Raw genomic sequence first — 15,438 nt, 5'->3', positions numbered from 1 at the left:
TATTTCATTTTTATTTTTAAGTTTGTGAGTGCAATCCAACACAACTATTTATTCATAAATTTTAATATCTTTTAAAAAAAAAAACTAAATGAGATCGCCATTACTATTTTTTAAAATCTAGAAAATGCTTATAGAATTCATTTCAAATTTACACTAAAGTGACTCTTTTAAACAATTAAAATGTGACTATTTAATATTAAAAGTGTTAATTTTAATATCTAAAATTATGTGTTAAAACATTATAAACTAAAATGAATATTTACAATAAGAAAGTGAATATTTTAATTATTGAGTTGGACTATTGAATACAACTTAAAACTATTTTACAGTGAGATCATCGTGAGATAAGCATATACAAGCAGACGAAATTATATATATTTAAAACAAAATTAATTGAGTTAACTTTACAAGGATGTGAAATCATTTATATTTAAAATAAAATTAATTGAGTTAACTTAAATAACAAATAACTAAATAACAACTTTTTTTCATTAATTTTTAAGAAAACAAAAATTTGGTCAGCTCGTAATAAATCGTCTTACGGTGAGACGGTCTGAATAAAGAATTTATCTTTATAATTTACTTTGACTTAAATTTGATCACTTTAATGTCAAAAATGATACCTTTAAGATTCAAATTATATTTTTATTGGCAAATTTTTTATTAAGATCATTTCACCGCAAGATTCCTTAATATAGGTTGGCTAAATTTTTATTCTTTAAAAAAAATCTGAAAAAAAAATTATTTACTTGATCAATTTTTTAAAAATAAATTAAACAAACAACATATATATATACCCATCTCATAGTAAAACAGTCTCATACAAAACAAGCTGATTTTTATTTCTTAATTATTGAATTTTGGGTCAGACTCGTTTGTCATAAAGAAAAAGCCCATAAAAGTGAAATTAAATCTTATTTCCAACTCCTCTGAAGCTTATAAATATACCCCCCCGTCCTCCCAATATAATCTTTCCTAATTCTATCTCATTTAACCAAGTTTCAAACCCTCTCAAAATGGCGTCTCAGCTGCGTACACAACCAAAAAACATAACCATCCACCACAAAACCGCCACTTACTCCGCCTACGACGTAACATGTTTCGGTCACCACGTCCGAACCATCGTAACAAGCTGCCCAAACATAGTAACAAAATGGATAACCCATATCCAATCCAATAACCCATCAACCATAGTAGGGTTAGACACCGAAGGGCTCAACCCAATTAAAATCTTACAACTTTGTGTGGGACCCAATTGTCTGATCTACAAACTTATTCATACCACGTCAATCCCTCAAATCCTCGTCGATTTTTTAAAAGAATCGACGTGGAAATTCTCAGGTGTCGGAGTTTTAGGTGATCATAAGCGACTTCTTAGAGACTATGAATTGGATTTGGGAATTACGATCGACGTAAGTAAAATTGCGGCGGAGGCGGATTTGGTTCGGGTTAACGCCGGATTGAAGGCGGTAACAAAGGCCGTTTTAGGGTGGGAAATGGAAAAGCTTAAGGAAATTACAAAGAGTAAATGGGAAAAAGAAATTCTTGATGATAGTCAAGTGTTTTATGCTTGTGTAGATGCTTTTGTTGGTTACCATATTGGTATAAAGCTTATAGTTGGTGATGAATGTGTTCATGATTATTGTATTCATCATCAACTTTTTGGTGATCAATTTGATTAATTTATTAAATACATCTTGATTTTAATTTTTAATATTTAATCCATCCTAATTTTTTTCATTCATTTTTATTGTTTTACTATTATAAAATGTGTAATAACAACCATAAATTTAAAATTATGTCTATGATAATTTTATTATGATAGATTGTAAAATCAGTGGAATCATGTGTATAATTCTCATCACATTATTATTTGTTTTCAAATTTAAAATCACGTATTATTCTATTAATAAGATTATACACTAATTCTTAAATAAGATGGTTTTATGGTGAAATCATTTTTATTGTGTTGACTCGTGTGTATTTAGTGTGTTAAAGTGATTATTTACAATTTTAAAGTGATTAATTAAAAAAATGAATTAATTATATAGTCCGTCTCATAGTGAAACAGTTTCATACAGATTAGCTGTAATATTAAATTATGGTAATTTTATGGTTGAAAGTGGTTTGGATTTTTTGTATAGAGTAAATGTTATTATTATCTAGAAATAAATAAGATGAAATCTTGTATATAAATCTTGTACAAGATTTTATTTTATTTTATCATATTTGTTTCCAAAAAGATATCTAACCTATTTCCTAAAAGATACGATGATATATTAGTCAATATATTCTGATAATTAGTCTAACCCATGTGTTTGATTTGAGAGAATTTTCAAGATTTGGAAGGTGATGTACAATGGAGAGTCCATTAGGTACCTCATCAATTGGCTTGATTTAATCCGTAAACACAAATTGTTAAATAATGCGATTTTATTATGATCGGACGTGCCGCTAGAATATATATGAGCTTTTTATATTTAAGTAGTCTCACGGAGAAATAATCTCTCAGTAGAATAGCTATAAATAAAATTTGAGCAAATATATTTTGTTTTATTTTATAAAAACGCTCGTATCTATCAAAATCTTGAAAAGTACATAAGACCATTTTGCGTTCACAAATTTTTGTAAGAGATAATCTCTTTGAAAGAGCATCTCTAATTTAATCAGTCTATTATCATTTTTAATTTAATTAAGTCTTAATGGATTGTACCTAAGAGATGTCTCTCAGAAGAACGACCGTTATGCATTAGTACATCCAAATTATATGGAGCAGTAATAGTTTGTGGTTGTACATTAATGGATTAAATTCTTTCTTAATTTCTTGCAATATCACATGGTAGAATTTGATCTTGATTATACTTAGCAATTAATTCCTTTCATCATTGTCAGTTGGCAAAATTGATTGGAGATTACTAGCAACATCACCTATTAGGGCCATACCGTAGCAAAAATATAAAATACTAGGATAGAAACATGTAAATGTACGAGATTTTCAAATACGTTAATATTTTAATGAAATTTTAGATTGTAAATCATACTTTATAATTTATATTCCCTTATATTCTCCCTATTAGTCTCATTTTTAAATAGGGTTAAGTAACCATATTAGTCGCATTTATATTTATAGTATGTATTTTTTATCTTATTACCATATTACTTTATTACAATTAATCTAATGAAGAACCATAAATATTTTACTTACTACTGTTACCCTTTCTCTATCCTTTATAAGTGGTCCCATTTAACTCACTTAAAAATAAATAAAAAGTCAAATAGAACTAATTAAAAGAATATGAGAGAGTATTTAAAACTAACTGAACTAAAATGTAAACAAATTTTAGAACTTCTTATTTCAAAGAATTATGTACAAACACCTTACACATGTCTAGAACCACCCTTGTACTTAAGTTGAGATTTTATCAACTTGTGGATAAATGGGCTATAGTTATTAATAGATAAAATTTATTTACACTGTATAATGATAGAATATATTTTATTTAGCTTTAGTGTAATTTTCTTAGATTATTAAGACTAGAATTACAATTTTATTCCTATATATATTGTTTTATGATTATGGCAATATTTTGCTAAAAAAGTGGCGAGTGTTATAAGGACTTGTTAATAATGCTATCCAAGACAAATGACTTGGCTTAGGCGAAACAATGCACTATTTTGTTGGTAATGTAAAGCGAACCACCACATTGTTTAGATAAAGTTATCATTGTAATTGTCATCTACGTAATAACTATCCCATTAATTACACCATTTTTCTTTGTATAAGCCATATATAAAAATAAGTAGCACAACTGCTCAACACTTCTTGTGTCATAAGCTATAAATTTTACTCTATTTCATTATATGGAAACAAACCGAAGGTGAAACAATATACTTGTATCATACTCGTTTAAAAGTACTTAAATAAAAATGTCAAAAAAATCTTTCACTAATTCCAATATTTTTTTTTTACATTTTGACTATAAATCTTAAAACTCACTAATTTTTCATTAGTTGAGGCATGTTATGCTAGATAATAATTTCTAATTACTATTCTCATGCACCTTAAAATCTTTGACTTAATGAAAAATTTAATGAGTTTAAAGATTTATAGTTCTTTACTTTTTTATTATTATAGATTAAAATAAAATGATTCATTGAATTAATTGAATTATTTGCACTTCTTATCCATGTGAAGCTGCACATGACGTTTGCGATGATATCGGAAAACTACTTCTTTATAAGTTTTATCATAAATAGATTAGTGGGTTTAAACTTTAAAGCTATTGTTGAAGGTTCAAGGTTGGATATGGGTCAGAGAATAAGAAGATGAGTTGAATTGATTAGGTTGGATCAAGGGCCAAAGGTAAATTGGTTTGGTGAAATGTCATTAAGACGTTAGGCATTATATTTTTAGTCATCAGAATTCAATGTCATGGTTACAATGTTTGTATTTTTTGATTGTTAACGTCTAAATAATTTATATATATTATTATAGAAAACCCTTCAATATTTATTGTACTGATTATCTAAAACTTAAAATTGTAAAAAAAAAATTGATCATATGAAGTACTACGAGTCTACAATTTACAAGTAACATTCTCCATACTACTTTCGTTCCTACACACTATTTCTTCTGCTTACACCTTCTGCATTTCGCGAGAATTTGTTTTTCTTTCACATTTCTAGGGTTCTAACTTCTAAGCTAGCTTCCCTTCGCAGATAATGGTTGGAAGAGCTGTAGTTTTTGACGATGAAGGTAAACTCGAAAATTTTGAATGAAACTCGCGTTTTTTTGCTCTTGCGGAAACCCTAATTTAATGTGTATTTTAATTCTTGAATGACATTTATGGAATTTCTTTGCAGAGGAGCTCGATGCTCAAGAACTCGATGATGGCGAAGAACACGATGATGGGGAAGGAATTGGTGGCGGTGATGACGATGAAGACGAAGACGAAGGTTAGTCTTTCTTTTTGTAGTTTCTTAGTTTTCCTTTTGTTATTTTTGGGTTTGATTGTGATAATTTTGGGTGAAAAAGTAGGGCTTTGATTTTCTAGGGTTTACTTTTCTGAGAATCTTTTGGTGCATTTTGACCCTTTTAGCATTGTTAATCGGAAATTTCTTGATTTAATAATTTAATGTGTATACTGTGGCTGTATCATGAATATTTGCAGTGTGAATGAGTATGTTTGTTGATAATACTTTATGGTTGCAATTAGATTGGATGCATGTTAGTCGCCACTAAATGTGCATGAAAATGAGATGTTCATGAGCTGTTTTTCGTAACAGAAGGACAGGATGAGTTTGAGAATGATGGTTTTATTGTTGATGGCGATGAAGAAGAGGAAGAACCCCAAGAAGATGATGATGAAGAAAGACATAGAAAGAAGAGGAAAAAGAAAAGGTTGTTCTTTTTTTTTTTTTGAATAATTTGTCTATCAGCCTAAACGTTTTCATTTTTTCACTGATGATTGGATTTTTTTAGGGAATCCTTTGAACTTGATGATGATGATTATGAGCTTCTACTGGACAATAATGTGAAAGTTTCTCGTAAAGTGAGTACAATTTTAAAATCTAATGCATTATTCTATTATGTTGCTGGTATATTTATGCTTTGGATATACGGATGGCATTTGGACTTTAAATATTTGATTTTACATTTTTTTTCCCTCCAACAGGAAACCAAGTTGAAAAGGTTGAAGAAGGCTGATACTGATGTTGGGCATTCTGATGAGGATGAGTTTAATGGTACACGGAGAAGTGGAAGGACAGCAGAGGAGCAGGTCAAGCGTTCCTTATTTGGTGATGATGATGGTGAGTTACTAAGCCTTTCTTTTGAATTTTGTTTGCATTTGACTAGTTAAAATTATTTGATGTGGTTATCTGCTTTTGCAGGACCTGTTGAGGATATCCCAGAAGATGATGAGCAGATAGAAGAAGATCTAGACTTGAATGATGACGAAGATGACATGGCTGATTTTATCGTGTCCGAAGATGAAGTTGATGTTGATGGATTGCCTGTTAGGTATTGATTGTTTTGCATCTTTAGATGTTTTCCAGCACCCATAGTGCCCCCTTTGATTCTTTCTTTACCCGCATCTTCTGGATTGTAGAAAGAAGCCGCAAAAAAAGAAGCATAGACAAGCTCCTGGAGTTCCATCATCTGCACTGCAGGACGCTCATGATATATTTGGAGATGTGGATGAACTTTCGGATATGCGTCATCGATTAAATATTGAAAGAGACGGGTATGATGATAGTGGTCAATGGAAGGATAAAAAACTTGAAGATGAATTTGAACCTATCATTCTTGCTGAACGGTATATGACTGACAAGGATGATCGAATCCAGGAGATTGATATACCAGAAAGAATGCAGGTAAACCGCTGTGCACTTTCTTCCACAATATCTTATATTTTTCTTTTCTACTGGAAATATTGTTTCTGCTATTATGTTGCCTTGTTTTGAAATGACGAGGGATTCATTTTGCTTTGCTGAAGATATTTGAGGAGTGCACTGGCCCTCCTCCTATGGATGCTGAATTCATTGAAGATGAAGCCAAGTGGATCAAAAAGCAGCTAGAATCTGGTCAAGTTCCTGGGCTTGTTAATATGACCCTTGGAGAAGATGTTGAAGATCACATTAGAAATTTTCTGAAATTCACACATGTGCAGAAACTTGATGTTAGTATTGGCTTTGTTGCTTGCTCTTGTTTGATTGGATCTCATTTTCCGTCACATGATCTTTGTTAGCCTTATTGGTTTTTCTTTTGATCGGATGTATCCAGCTTCCTTTTATTGCTATGTACCGCAAGGAGGACATTTTCAGTTTGTTGAAGGATCCTGAGATAGGTGAAGATGTCAGTCATGATAAGCCTACTTTAAGAAGGAACAAGGTAATCTTGCTTGAAATATAAGCTGCCAGTAGATGATTGTAGTGTTTGCATTCATGGTTTTTTCCAATACTATTTGGCCATGGTGGTAATTTCGATTTATCAGTGGAAAAAGAACTAGAAAAGATGCAACTTTGAATTATCAAAACTATCAATGTGGAAAATAAGTGTAATTTTGTTCCTTAACTCATGGCACATAATACTTCTGACCCCAGTTTTAAAGAAAACATTGGATCTCTCGAAGATATCGTAGATATTAAGGTGATTAGGCAAGTAAGAACTTCCCTCGTGCAATACGAATTTACTCATGGTATTTGAGAAGCAATACCGTAACATCGATGAGGTGTTAAGAACTCCCATTCCGCTAAAATCATTAGGTCAACAATCAACTATATTGTTAACTACTGCATTTTTATTGTGTATGTTTTCATTAAAAATCATTTTATTGAATGAATTTGTTAATATTTTGTGGCATTAGCTTTCTGTGGCCCTCTCTTGTTGTATAGATAGGACATGGTATATGCTTACTTGATAGGCATGGTTTTGTTTTGAGACATTGATGTGCCTCTGTAGGTGCTTTGGGTTGTCCATGAGTTGGATAGAAAATGGTTGCTTCTTCAAAAGCGAAAGAGTGCTATCCAGGCCTACTATAATAAAAGATTCAAGGAAGAGTCTTGCAGAATATATGATGAGACAAGACTGAGTTTTAAGCAGGACCTTTTCAAATCAATTGTTGAAGCCTTGAGACTTGCAGAATCAGAAAGGGAAGTTGATGATGTTGACTCAAAATTTAATCTGCATTTCCCACCTGGTGAGGCTGGGGTAAATGAGGGGCAATATAGAAGACCTAATCGAAAATCACTTTATAGCATGTCCAACAAAGCTGGTTTATGGGAGATTGCCAGTAAATTTGGCTACAGTTCTGAGCAGTTTGGCGCGCTGATCTCCTTGGAGGTAATGACGAGCTTGCATTACTTTTCTGCGGCTTTTGAGTATCAATCCTATTTGACTAGCTATCATATACCTTGTAGACAAGAGTGGATGAACCCGAGGATCCAAAGGAGACTCCTGAGGATTTTGCCTCAAACTTTACCTGTGCAATGTTTGATTCGCCTCAAGCTATTCTAAAAGGTGCTCGACACATGGTATGTGTTTTGGAATTTTTTGGGATAAATGCTTTGACAGTGTTGTTTATTGTAGCTTTGTTGTGATTGATTTATGGCTATTTGCAGGCATCAGTTGAGATAAGTGTTGAGCCTCGTGTAAAGAAGCATTTTCGTAGTATATACTTTGAGAATGCAGTGGTCTCAACATGTCCAACATCTGATGGGAATGCCATTATAGATTCTCTCCATCAGTTTGCAAGCGTCAAGTGGTTACGCAACAAGCCATTGAATAAATTTGAGGATGCACAGTGGCTTCTTATTCAAAAGGCTGAAGAGGAGAAGCTACTTCAGGTCAATATTAAATTGCCCGAGGAAAACCTTAAGAAGCTGATAAGCGATTCTGAGGAGCAGTATACTAGCTGTGGTGTTAGCAAGCTAGCACAGCAGTGGAATGAGCAAAGAAAACTCATATTAAAGGATGCGATTTTGGATTTTATACTGCCAACATTGGAGAAAGAAGCTAGATTGTTGCTGACTAGCAGGGCTAAGTCATGGTTGCTCATGGATTATGGCAAACATCTCTGGGATAAGGTTTCTGTGGCTCCATACCCACGAAAGGAAAGCGATCTTAACTCAGATGATGAAGCAGCTCCAAGGGTTATGGCGTGCTGTTGGGGTCCAGGAAAGCCACCAACCACTTTTGTGATGCTAAATTCTTTTGGCGAGATTATTGATGTCCTAGAGGCTGGATCAATCAGTCTGAGGTCTCAAAATGTTACAGACCAGCAGCGTAAAAAGCATGACCAATTAAAACTTTTGAAATTCATGACCGAGCATCAACCACAGGTCGTTGTCCTGGGTGCTGTCGGTCTGTCTTGCACCCGGCTGAAAGATGATATCTATGAGGTACCTCTTGTGTAAACTTGACACTATATGAACTAGACTAGAAATTTTAGATTTGAGATGTTAGTTGCTGCTTTAAATTTTTTTCTTTCTTCCATTGATCTAGTATGGAAATTTAATTGATTATTTATTGGAATTGGATGCATTTGCGGATGTTCCAAGGCTTATATAACCAATGTAGTTTGTGTAATTGTGGTAAAAGTGCATTAATTAAGTCGCTGAATACATGACCACTGATACATATAAATCATCTCCTCTGTTTATTAATTGACCATTTTTGCAGAATGTAGATCTGTATTGTAAATGAAACATTGGAAAACTTATGTATGGTTTAATTTTGTAGTCCAACATATAAAGAGAGACAAAAATGAAGATGAGATCTATTTCTTTTTGGTTAGGGAAGATTACATGTGATTGAGTCTCTTGGAAGCTTATGTATGATAAAGTTTTTGGTTGGCCTTTATGGAGCTTTCTTGGAAAGTATAGATTCCCATGGAAGATTGGTAATTGACTAGTTGGCTCCCACTTTCCCCTCTTGCTAAGTTACAAAAGTAAGGTACCTTCCTTTGGTTTCAGGACACACAAAAGGTGTACTCTAAAACCCCTCACATTGGGAAGTGCTAATTTTCTAGTGTTACATACATTTTAAAATTACTTTCTAGTTCCTAGGAAGTGTAAAAGGGAGCCTAGCATTTACAAAAAGACAGAGGGTATATATAATGATTTTGAAGTTTTCAATTCGCCCATGGATCCCAAAGTTTTTGATTTTTTTTGTTCATCTTCTTTTGGTGTAGCAGGATTCAGTTATATTGGAGCATATTGTTGAATACAATAAGGCGTATGTAGCTTTTTGGATTTTTATTGTTATAGTGAACATATACTGTTTTATAACATACATATTCCTTTCAGATTGTTTTTAAGATGGTTGAAGAAAATCCTAGAGATGTGGGTAATGAATTGGATGGGCTGAGTGTTTTCTACGGGGATGAATCTTTGGCTCGTCTATATGAAAATTCTCGTATTTCATCTGATCAGAACCCTGGGCATAAAGGTAAATATTCTTTAGTTCTGCTATTTTAATCTAATGCTTGATTTAGTCAGCTAGTTGGACTTTATGTTGTTTTTCAAGCAGGTGTTGTGAGACGAGCTGTCGCCCTTGGACGCTACCTCCAGAATCCATTAGCCATGGTTGCAGCTCTTTGTGGACCAGGAAGGGAAGTTTTGTCTTGGAAACTCAATCCTTTAGAAAACTTTCTTAATGCCGATGAGAAGTATACAGTTGTGGAACAGGTTATGGTTGATGTAACAAACCAGGTGGGGCTTGATCTAAATCTGGCCGTAAATCATGATTGGCTATTTGCTCCATTGCAGTTTGTTTCTGGTCTTGGGCCTAGGAAAGCAGCATTTTTACAGCGGTCACTTGCTAGAGCTGGGGCAATAGTCACAAGAAAAGACTTGCTGACTACGCATGGACTTGGGAGAAAGGTGTTTATTAGTGCTGCCGGTTTTTTGCGTATTAGGCGTAGTGGCTTAGCTGTTAGTACCAGCCAGTTTGTTGACGTGTTGGATGATACAAGAATACATCCAGAGTCCTATGCCTTAGCACAGGAAATGGCGAAAGATATTTATAGCGAAATTGTTAAGGATGATAATTTTGATGACGACGATATTGAGATGGCAATTGAACACCTCAGAGACAGACCAAGTGCATTGAAATCATTTAATGTTGATGCATATGCAAAGGATACTGACCGTTTGTCTAAGATAGAGACCTTGCATGCGATAAAGCTGGAGTTAATTCAGGGATTTCAAGATTGGCGTAAAGCATATGAAGAACCTAATCAAGATGAAGAGTTTTTTATGATTTCTGGGGAGACTGATACTACTTTGAGTGAAGGACGAGTTGTTCAAGCTACAGTTCGCAGGGTGCAACCTCAAAGAGCAATATGTGGCTTAGAATCAGGATTAACTGGTATGCTTATGAAGGAAGATTTTTCAGATGATTCGACAGATTGTGATATGACTGAGAAGCTGCGTGAAGGTGATATTATCACTTGTAAGATAAAAAGTATCCAAAAGAACAGATACCAGGTGTTCTTGACTTGCAAAGAGAATGACATGAAGAATGTTGGGCAGCAAAATATAGAGAACCAGGACCCATACTATCAGGAAGACCGCAGCAGCTTACCAAGTGAACAAGGCAAGGCTCGCAGAGACAAGGAGCTTGCAAAGAAGCATTTCAAGCCGAGGATGATCGTTCATCCTCGTTTTCAGAATATAACTGCTGATGAAGCGATGGAGGTATGTGTTTAATTGCATTTGGCATGTTATATTGTGTTTTTTTTTTGATAGTGTAGGGCTTTTTCCTTTTTTAGTTGGAGGTTTTTTTCTTTTTTTTTTTTTGTGTGTTTGGAGGGAGGTGGAGGTTGGTGGATAGGTAAATGACAATTTTAAATGGCAAGACTTTAGAGTCCCTAAATAAGAACAGTAAAGTTTCTGAAATATAATAATGCTGAATATTTCCCTATACACTCATTTGGAATGCCATATATTGTGGTATAAAAAGTAGTCCTTGTTATTGTAGTAATATGGAGATGGAGTCTCTTGCCTATTATCATTGTTGCTCACCCACCTTCTATTGATCATGTTCTGCAGCATTTGGCAGACAAGGAACCTGGGAATAGTGTTATTCGTCCAAGTTCCCGTGGTCCATCGTATTTGACATTGAGTCTAAAGGTGTATGATGGTGTATTTGCTCACAAGGATATAATTGAAGGTGGAAAGGAGCACAAAGATTTAACAAGCTTGCTTCGAATCGGTAAAACTCTGAAAATTGGAGAGGATACTTTTGAGGATCTGGATAAGGTTAGTATATATGTCTTGCATCACCTGCTGTTGATGTGTGGCAGGCTACTTAATATCTAGTAGCATTCTCTTGCAATGAATAAGCCTATTTTTGATAGCTGAAATTAATTCTTATTCGTGACAGTGTGTGGTTGATGTTAATGTTGATCATAATTATATTTGATGTCTTGTACAACACAATGTCTTTTGTTTGGCTTTAATCCTATATCACAATAGGCTTCATAGTGTGGTGTAAATGCAATGCTACGCCTAAGCTGTTACCCATAGACCATAGTGATATGGTGGATTCTGGTTTGCCACATACAAACTGGCTGCTAAGCTTGAACAATATCATGATTCATGACCGTTCTATTTTCCCCTTTCTGATTGCAGGTCATGGACCGTTATGTTGATCCCTTGGTTACACATCTGAAGGCAATGCTGAACTATCGCAAGTTCCGAAAAGGGACAAAAGCTGAAATTGATGAAGTCCTTAGAATTGAGAAGTCGGATAACCCTACTAAGATAGTTTATAGTTTGGGAATTTCACATGAGCATCCTGGCACATTTATTCTTACATACATTCGAAGTTCAAATCCCCGTCACGAGTATATTGGTCTATACCCCAAGGGATTCAAATTCCGCAAGAGGATGTTCGATAATATTGACAAGCTTGTAGGATATTTTCAGAAGCATATTGACGATCCCATACATGAATCACAGTCAATTCGATCAGTTTCTGCTATGGTGTCAATGCAAACTGGTGATTCCTCTGGAGTTGGTGGATGGGGTGGCTCAGGCGGCAACGATGGTGGGTGGCGAGGATCTTCTGATAGAGATCATTCTGGGACAGGTAAATTTTGTGATCTCAACTTCCCATCGACTTTAATCCTGGTATCTTCTCTTACCACTGAAATATTTTCAAAGGCCTGTAGCTATCTCATTCTTCTAATGCCTAATTCATTGCTATATTTATGCATGCCTTTTGTATTTAAGTAGAAGTTTTGATGATTTTATTTCACTTTCTAGGTCATGTGATGGATAGTATTGATGTAAGGGGAGTCTAAATTCTTGAACACCAACACACATATTTCATTGCAAAGAAAGGAAAAGAAATCAATACAATGATATTCTATTGCCTAATGCCACCAAGTGGCTCTCATCTAAGTGGGTTTTTTCTAAAGAAAATAAATAAAATAAAATAAAAATATGATTTTCTCTAAAGAATTATCTTGTCAATGTGATAGAGTGATGGCGTTAAGGTGGCATAGATGTTTGCCTTGAAATTTCCTTTCAGTGACAACTTCTTTTGTTCCCTTACAAAGCATTAGCAAACAATCTGTACTTCTCTTATTGGTTAACTTCATTTGTCTGCTGCCTATGCCTCATGTTTATGGGGCTAAAAAATGAATTTGAAGGCATTATTCTTTTCGATATACAAACATTGAAGTATCAATTGTTTCTCTGTTCAATTCTGCTATACTATGTGGGGAGGGTGAATCTTTTTATTTTGTAGGGCGTAATGATGACAGAAATGGAGGCCGAGGCCGTGGTCGGGGTCGGGGCAGGGGCCGTGGCCGTGGTGGTCGAGGCTCATATGATGGAAATAGGGATAGTGGTGATTCCACCTATGGACAGAAGTGGGGCTCAGATGACAGAGATGGTGGAAGCAGGGATGGTGGTAATTCTACTTACGGACAGAAGTGGGACTCGGATAACAGAGATAGCGGGAACAGTTCCAAGTGGGGTTCAGACGCTAACAATAATAAAGATGGTAATAATAGTAGTTGGGGAAGCTTTCCTGGTGCTAAAGTCCATAATGCTCCAGGTGAGGAAGCTTTTCCTGGTGGATGGGGTTCTAGTGGAGGTGGCGGTAGTAGTAGTGGTGGAGGTTGGGGTAATAGTGCAGCTGGAGGCAAAGGTGGCGGTAATGACGGAGGTTGGGCTGGATCTGGTGGTAGTGAAGCTGGAAGCATAAGTGCCGGTAACGACGGAGGTTGGGGCGGATCTGGTGGTAGTGGAGCTAGAGGCAAAGGTGGCAGTAATGACGGAGGTTGGGGTGGATCTGTAGGCAAAGGTGCCAGTAATGACGAAGGTTGGGGCGGATCTGTAGGCAAAGGTGCCAGTAATGACGGAGGTTGGGGTGGATCTGGTGGTAGTGTGGCTGGAAGCAAAGGTGGGGGAAGTGACGGAGGTTGGGGTGGATCTGGTGGTAGTGGTGGAGGTGGTGGAGGTTGGGGTGGATCTGGTGGTAGTGGAGGAGGTGGTGGAGGTTGGGGTGGATCTGGTGGTAGTGGAGGAGGTGGTGGAGGTTGGGGTGGATCTGGTGGTAGTGGAGGTAGAGGTGGCAGTAATGACGGCGGTGACAGTGGCAAGGATTCTGGATGGGGTTCAGCTTCTGGTAGCAAGAACAACTCCAAGGGATGGGGTGGCAGCGGCGGAGGTGGATGGTAGGTGCAATGATGGATTTGTCTAAGCTGAAATTGATGAAAATGTCATCAGCTTTTAAAGTAACTTGTTCAAGGTAATTGTAACTTGTAAGCGGTTAGTGCTAAGTAATATTATGTAATAATAACAGTCTGAATTTCCTGGATTGTATTATTTCCTGAAATTCACCAAAAAAAATTAGTGATTGTGACTTATCTGTAAAATTTAGGTGCTAAAATCTTTTGTTACTGATTATTGAATCAGGTTTAAATTGTGAAAAACTTTATTGAACCTGGGGAAATTGTGTATGCAATGCAGATTTTAAAATCTGGTTTTGATCTCATCTAATTACAGTCATTCTAACCCTTTTTTATTACTATTTATTATTATTATTATTATTAATACTATTATTATAAAATAATAATTATATTATTAAAATTATTATTTTTTTTATTTATAAAACGTATCTTAAGTTCATAAATATCATCCTTGTGTATTTATTAATGGTATCCAAGCAACTTTACTAATATGTATTTCTATATTATCAATAAAATATACTCCATTATGTATTTGTTGAATATAAATTCTTACACATACATGGTTAAATGAAAATTTGGTGTTTTAATGGCTGTAAAACTTTGCTTGAAAAAGGATGAATGTTTCTAGAAAAAGGATTAAGTTTAAAGGTGCTATAATGGCTGAATTTCGTTAACTAGAAAATGAATTATCTAAATTGGCTATATTTCAAGTAGGCGGTATTATCCGAGTGTAAGTGGTAGGTGAGTTTATAATCATCAAAAGGACAATAAATTGAGTTATTAATGTCTATTTTTCATATTGACTATATAATATTAAAGATAAATTGTCGAAAATAAATCAATATTTTATTTATTGAATAATTTTACATAAACCTTTTGCTATATATTTATTCCCTCTATATCCAATAATTTGAACCACTACAACCTCACTCCTCTCCGCATATGCTAGAAGCAAATACTTATTAAAGATGAATTCATAAGAAAATAATCAATATGAGAGATTATTCATAGCGGATGAGTGAAAGATATTTTCGACAATTTTTCTCAACATTGAAGGAGAAAGAAATTATATACGAGTATGAAAACAAAAACAAAAATATTATTCAAAATAATCAACCTTTTGATTATATATCTACAATAATTTTAACTTTGATAATAAATACATTAATTCTTAAATGAGACGATCTCATAGTGAAGAAAATTTGAAAACAATAAGACAAAAAATTAAAAA

At 34.5% G+C, this 15,438-nt stretch overlaps 2 protein-coding genes across 2 annotated transcripts; both read left to right on the top strand.

The window, feature by feature from the left end:
• Nucleotides 1-1,001: 1,001 nt before the first annotated feature.
• Nucleotides 1,002-1,682, top strand: LOC130825897 (uncharacterized). The gene has a single exon (XM_057691356.1). It carries the CDS (start codon nucleotides 1,017-1,019, stop codon nucleotides 1,680-1,682), a length of 666 nt encoding a protein of 221 aa, XP_057547339.1. The 5' UTR covers nucleotides 1,002-1,016.
• A 2,864-nt stretch (nucleotides 1,683-4,546) lies between these two features.
• LOC130826088 (transcription elongation factor SPT6 homolog) lies at nucleotides 4,547-14,460 on the top strand. Its single transcript, XM_057691621.1, has 17 exons — nucleotides 4,547-4,756; nucleotides 4,864-4,956; nucleotides 5,287-5,401; nucleotides 5,483-5,552; nucleotides 5,676-5,811; nucleotides 5,893-6,022; nucleotides 6,111-6,375; nucleotides 6,498-6,680; nucleotides 6,785-6,892; nucleotides 7,463-7,843; nucleotides 7,921-8,034; nucleotides 8,122-8,901; nucleotides 9,808-9,949; nucleotides 10,031-11,199; nucleotides 11,554-11,763; nucleotides 12,136-12,595; nucleotides 13,259-14,460. The coding sequence occupies exons 1-17, from the start codon at nucleotides 4,723-4,725 to the stop codon at nucleotides 14,194-14,196; spliced, it is 5,328 nt and encodes a 1,775-aa protein (XP_057547604.1). The 5' UTR covers nucleotides 4,547-4,722; the 3' UTR covers nucleotides 14,197-14,460.
• Nucleotides 14,461-15,438: the final 978 nt, after the last annotated feature.

This window comes from Amaranthus tricolor, chromosome 10 (genome assembly GCF_026212465.1).
Source record: "Amaranthus tricolor cultivar Red isolate AtriRed21 chromosome 10, ASM2621246v1, whole genome shotgun sequence".
NCBI classification, from domain to species: Eukaryota; Viridiplantae; Streptophyta; class Magnoliopsida; order Caryophyllales; family Amaranthaceae; genus Amaranthus; species Amaranthus tricolor.
Note: the sequence above shows the minus strand (reverse complement) of the source record. Positions and strands in the feature narration are given on the sequence as shown.

Coding starts and splice junctions, on each gene's coding strand:
- LOC130826088 (XM_057691621.1), top strand. CDS start 4,723: ATGGTTGGAAGAGCTGTAGTTTTTGACGATGAAG. Junction 6,023..6,110: donor GTTGATGGATTGCCTGTTAG/GTATTGATTGTT, acceptor TCTGGATTGTAG/AAAGAAGCCGCAAAAAAAGA. Junction 8,902..9,807: donor TGAAAGATGATATCTATGAG/GTACCTCTTGTG, acceptor TATTCCTTTCAG/ATTGTTTTTAAGATGGTTGA.
- LOC130825897 (XM_057691356.1), top strand. CDS start 1,017: ATGGCGTCTCAGCTGCGTACACAACCAAAAAACATAACCATCCACCAC.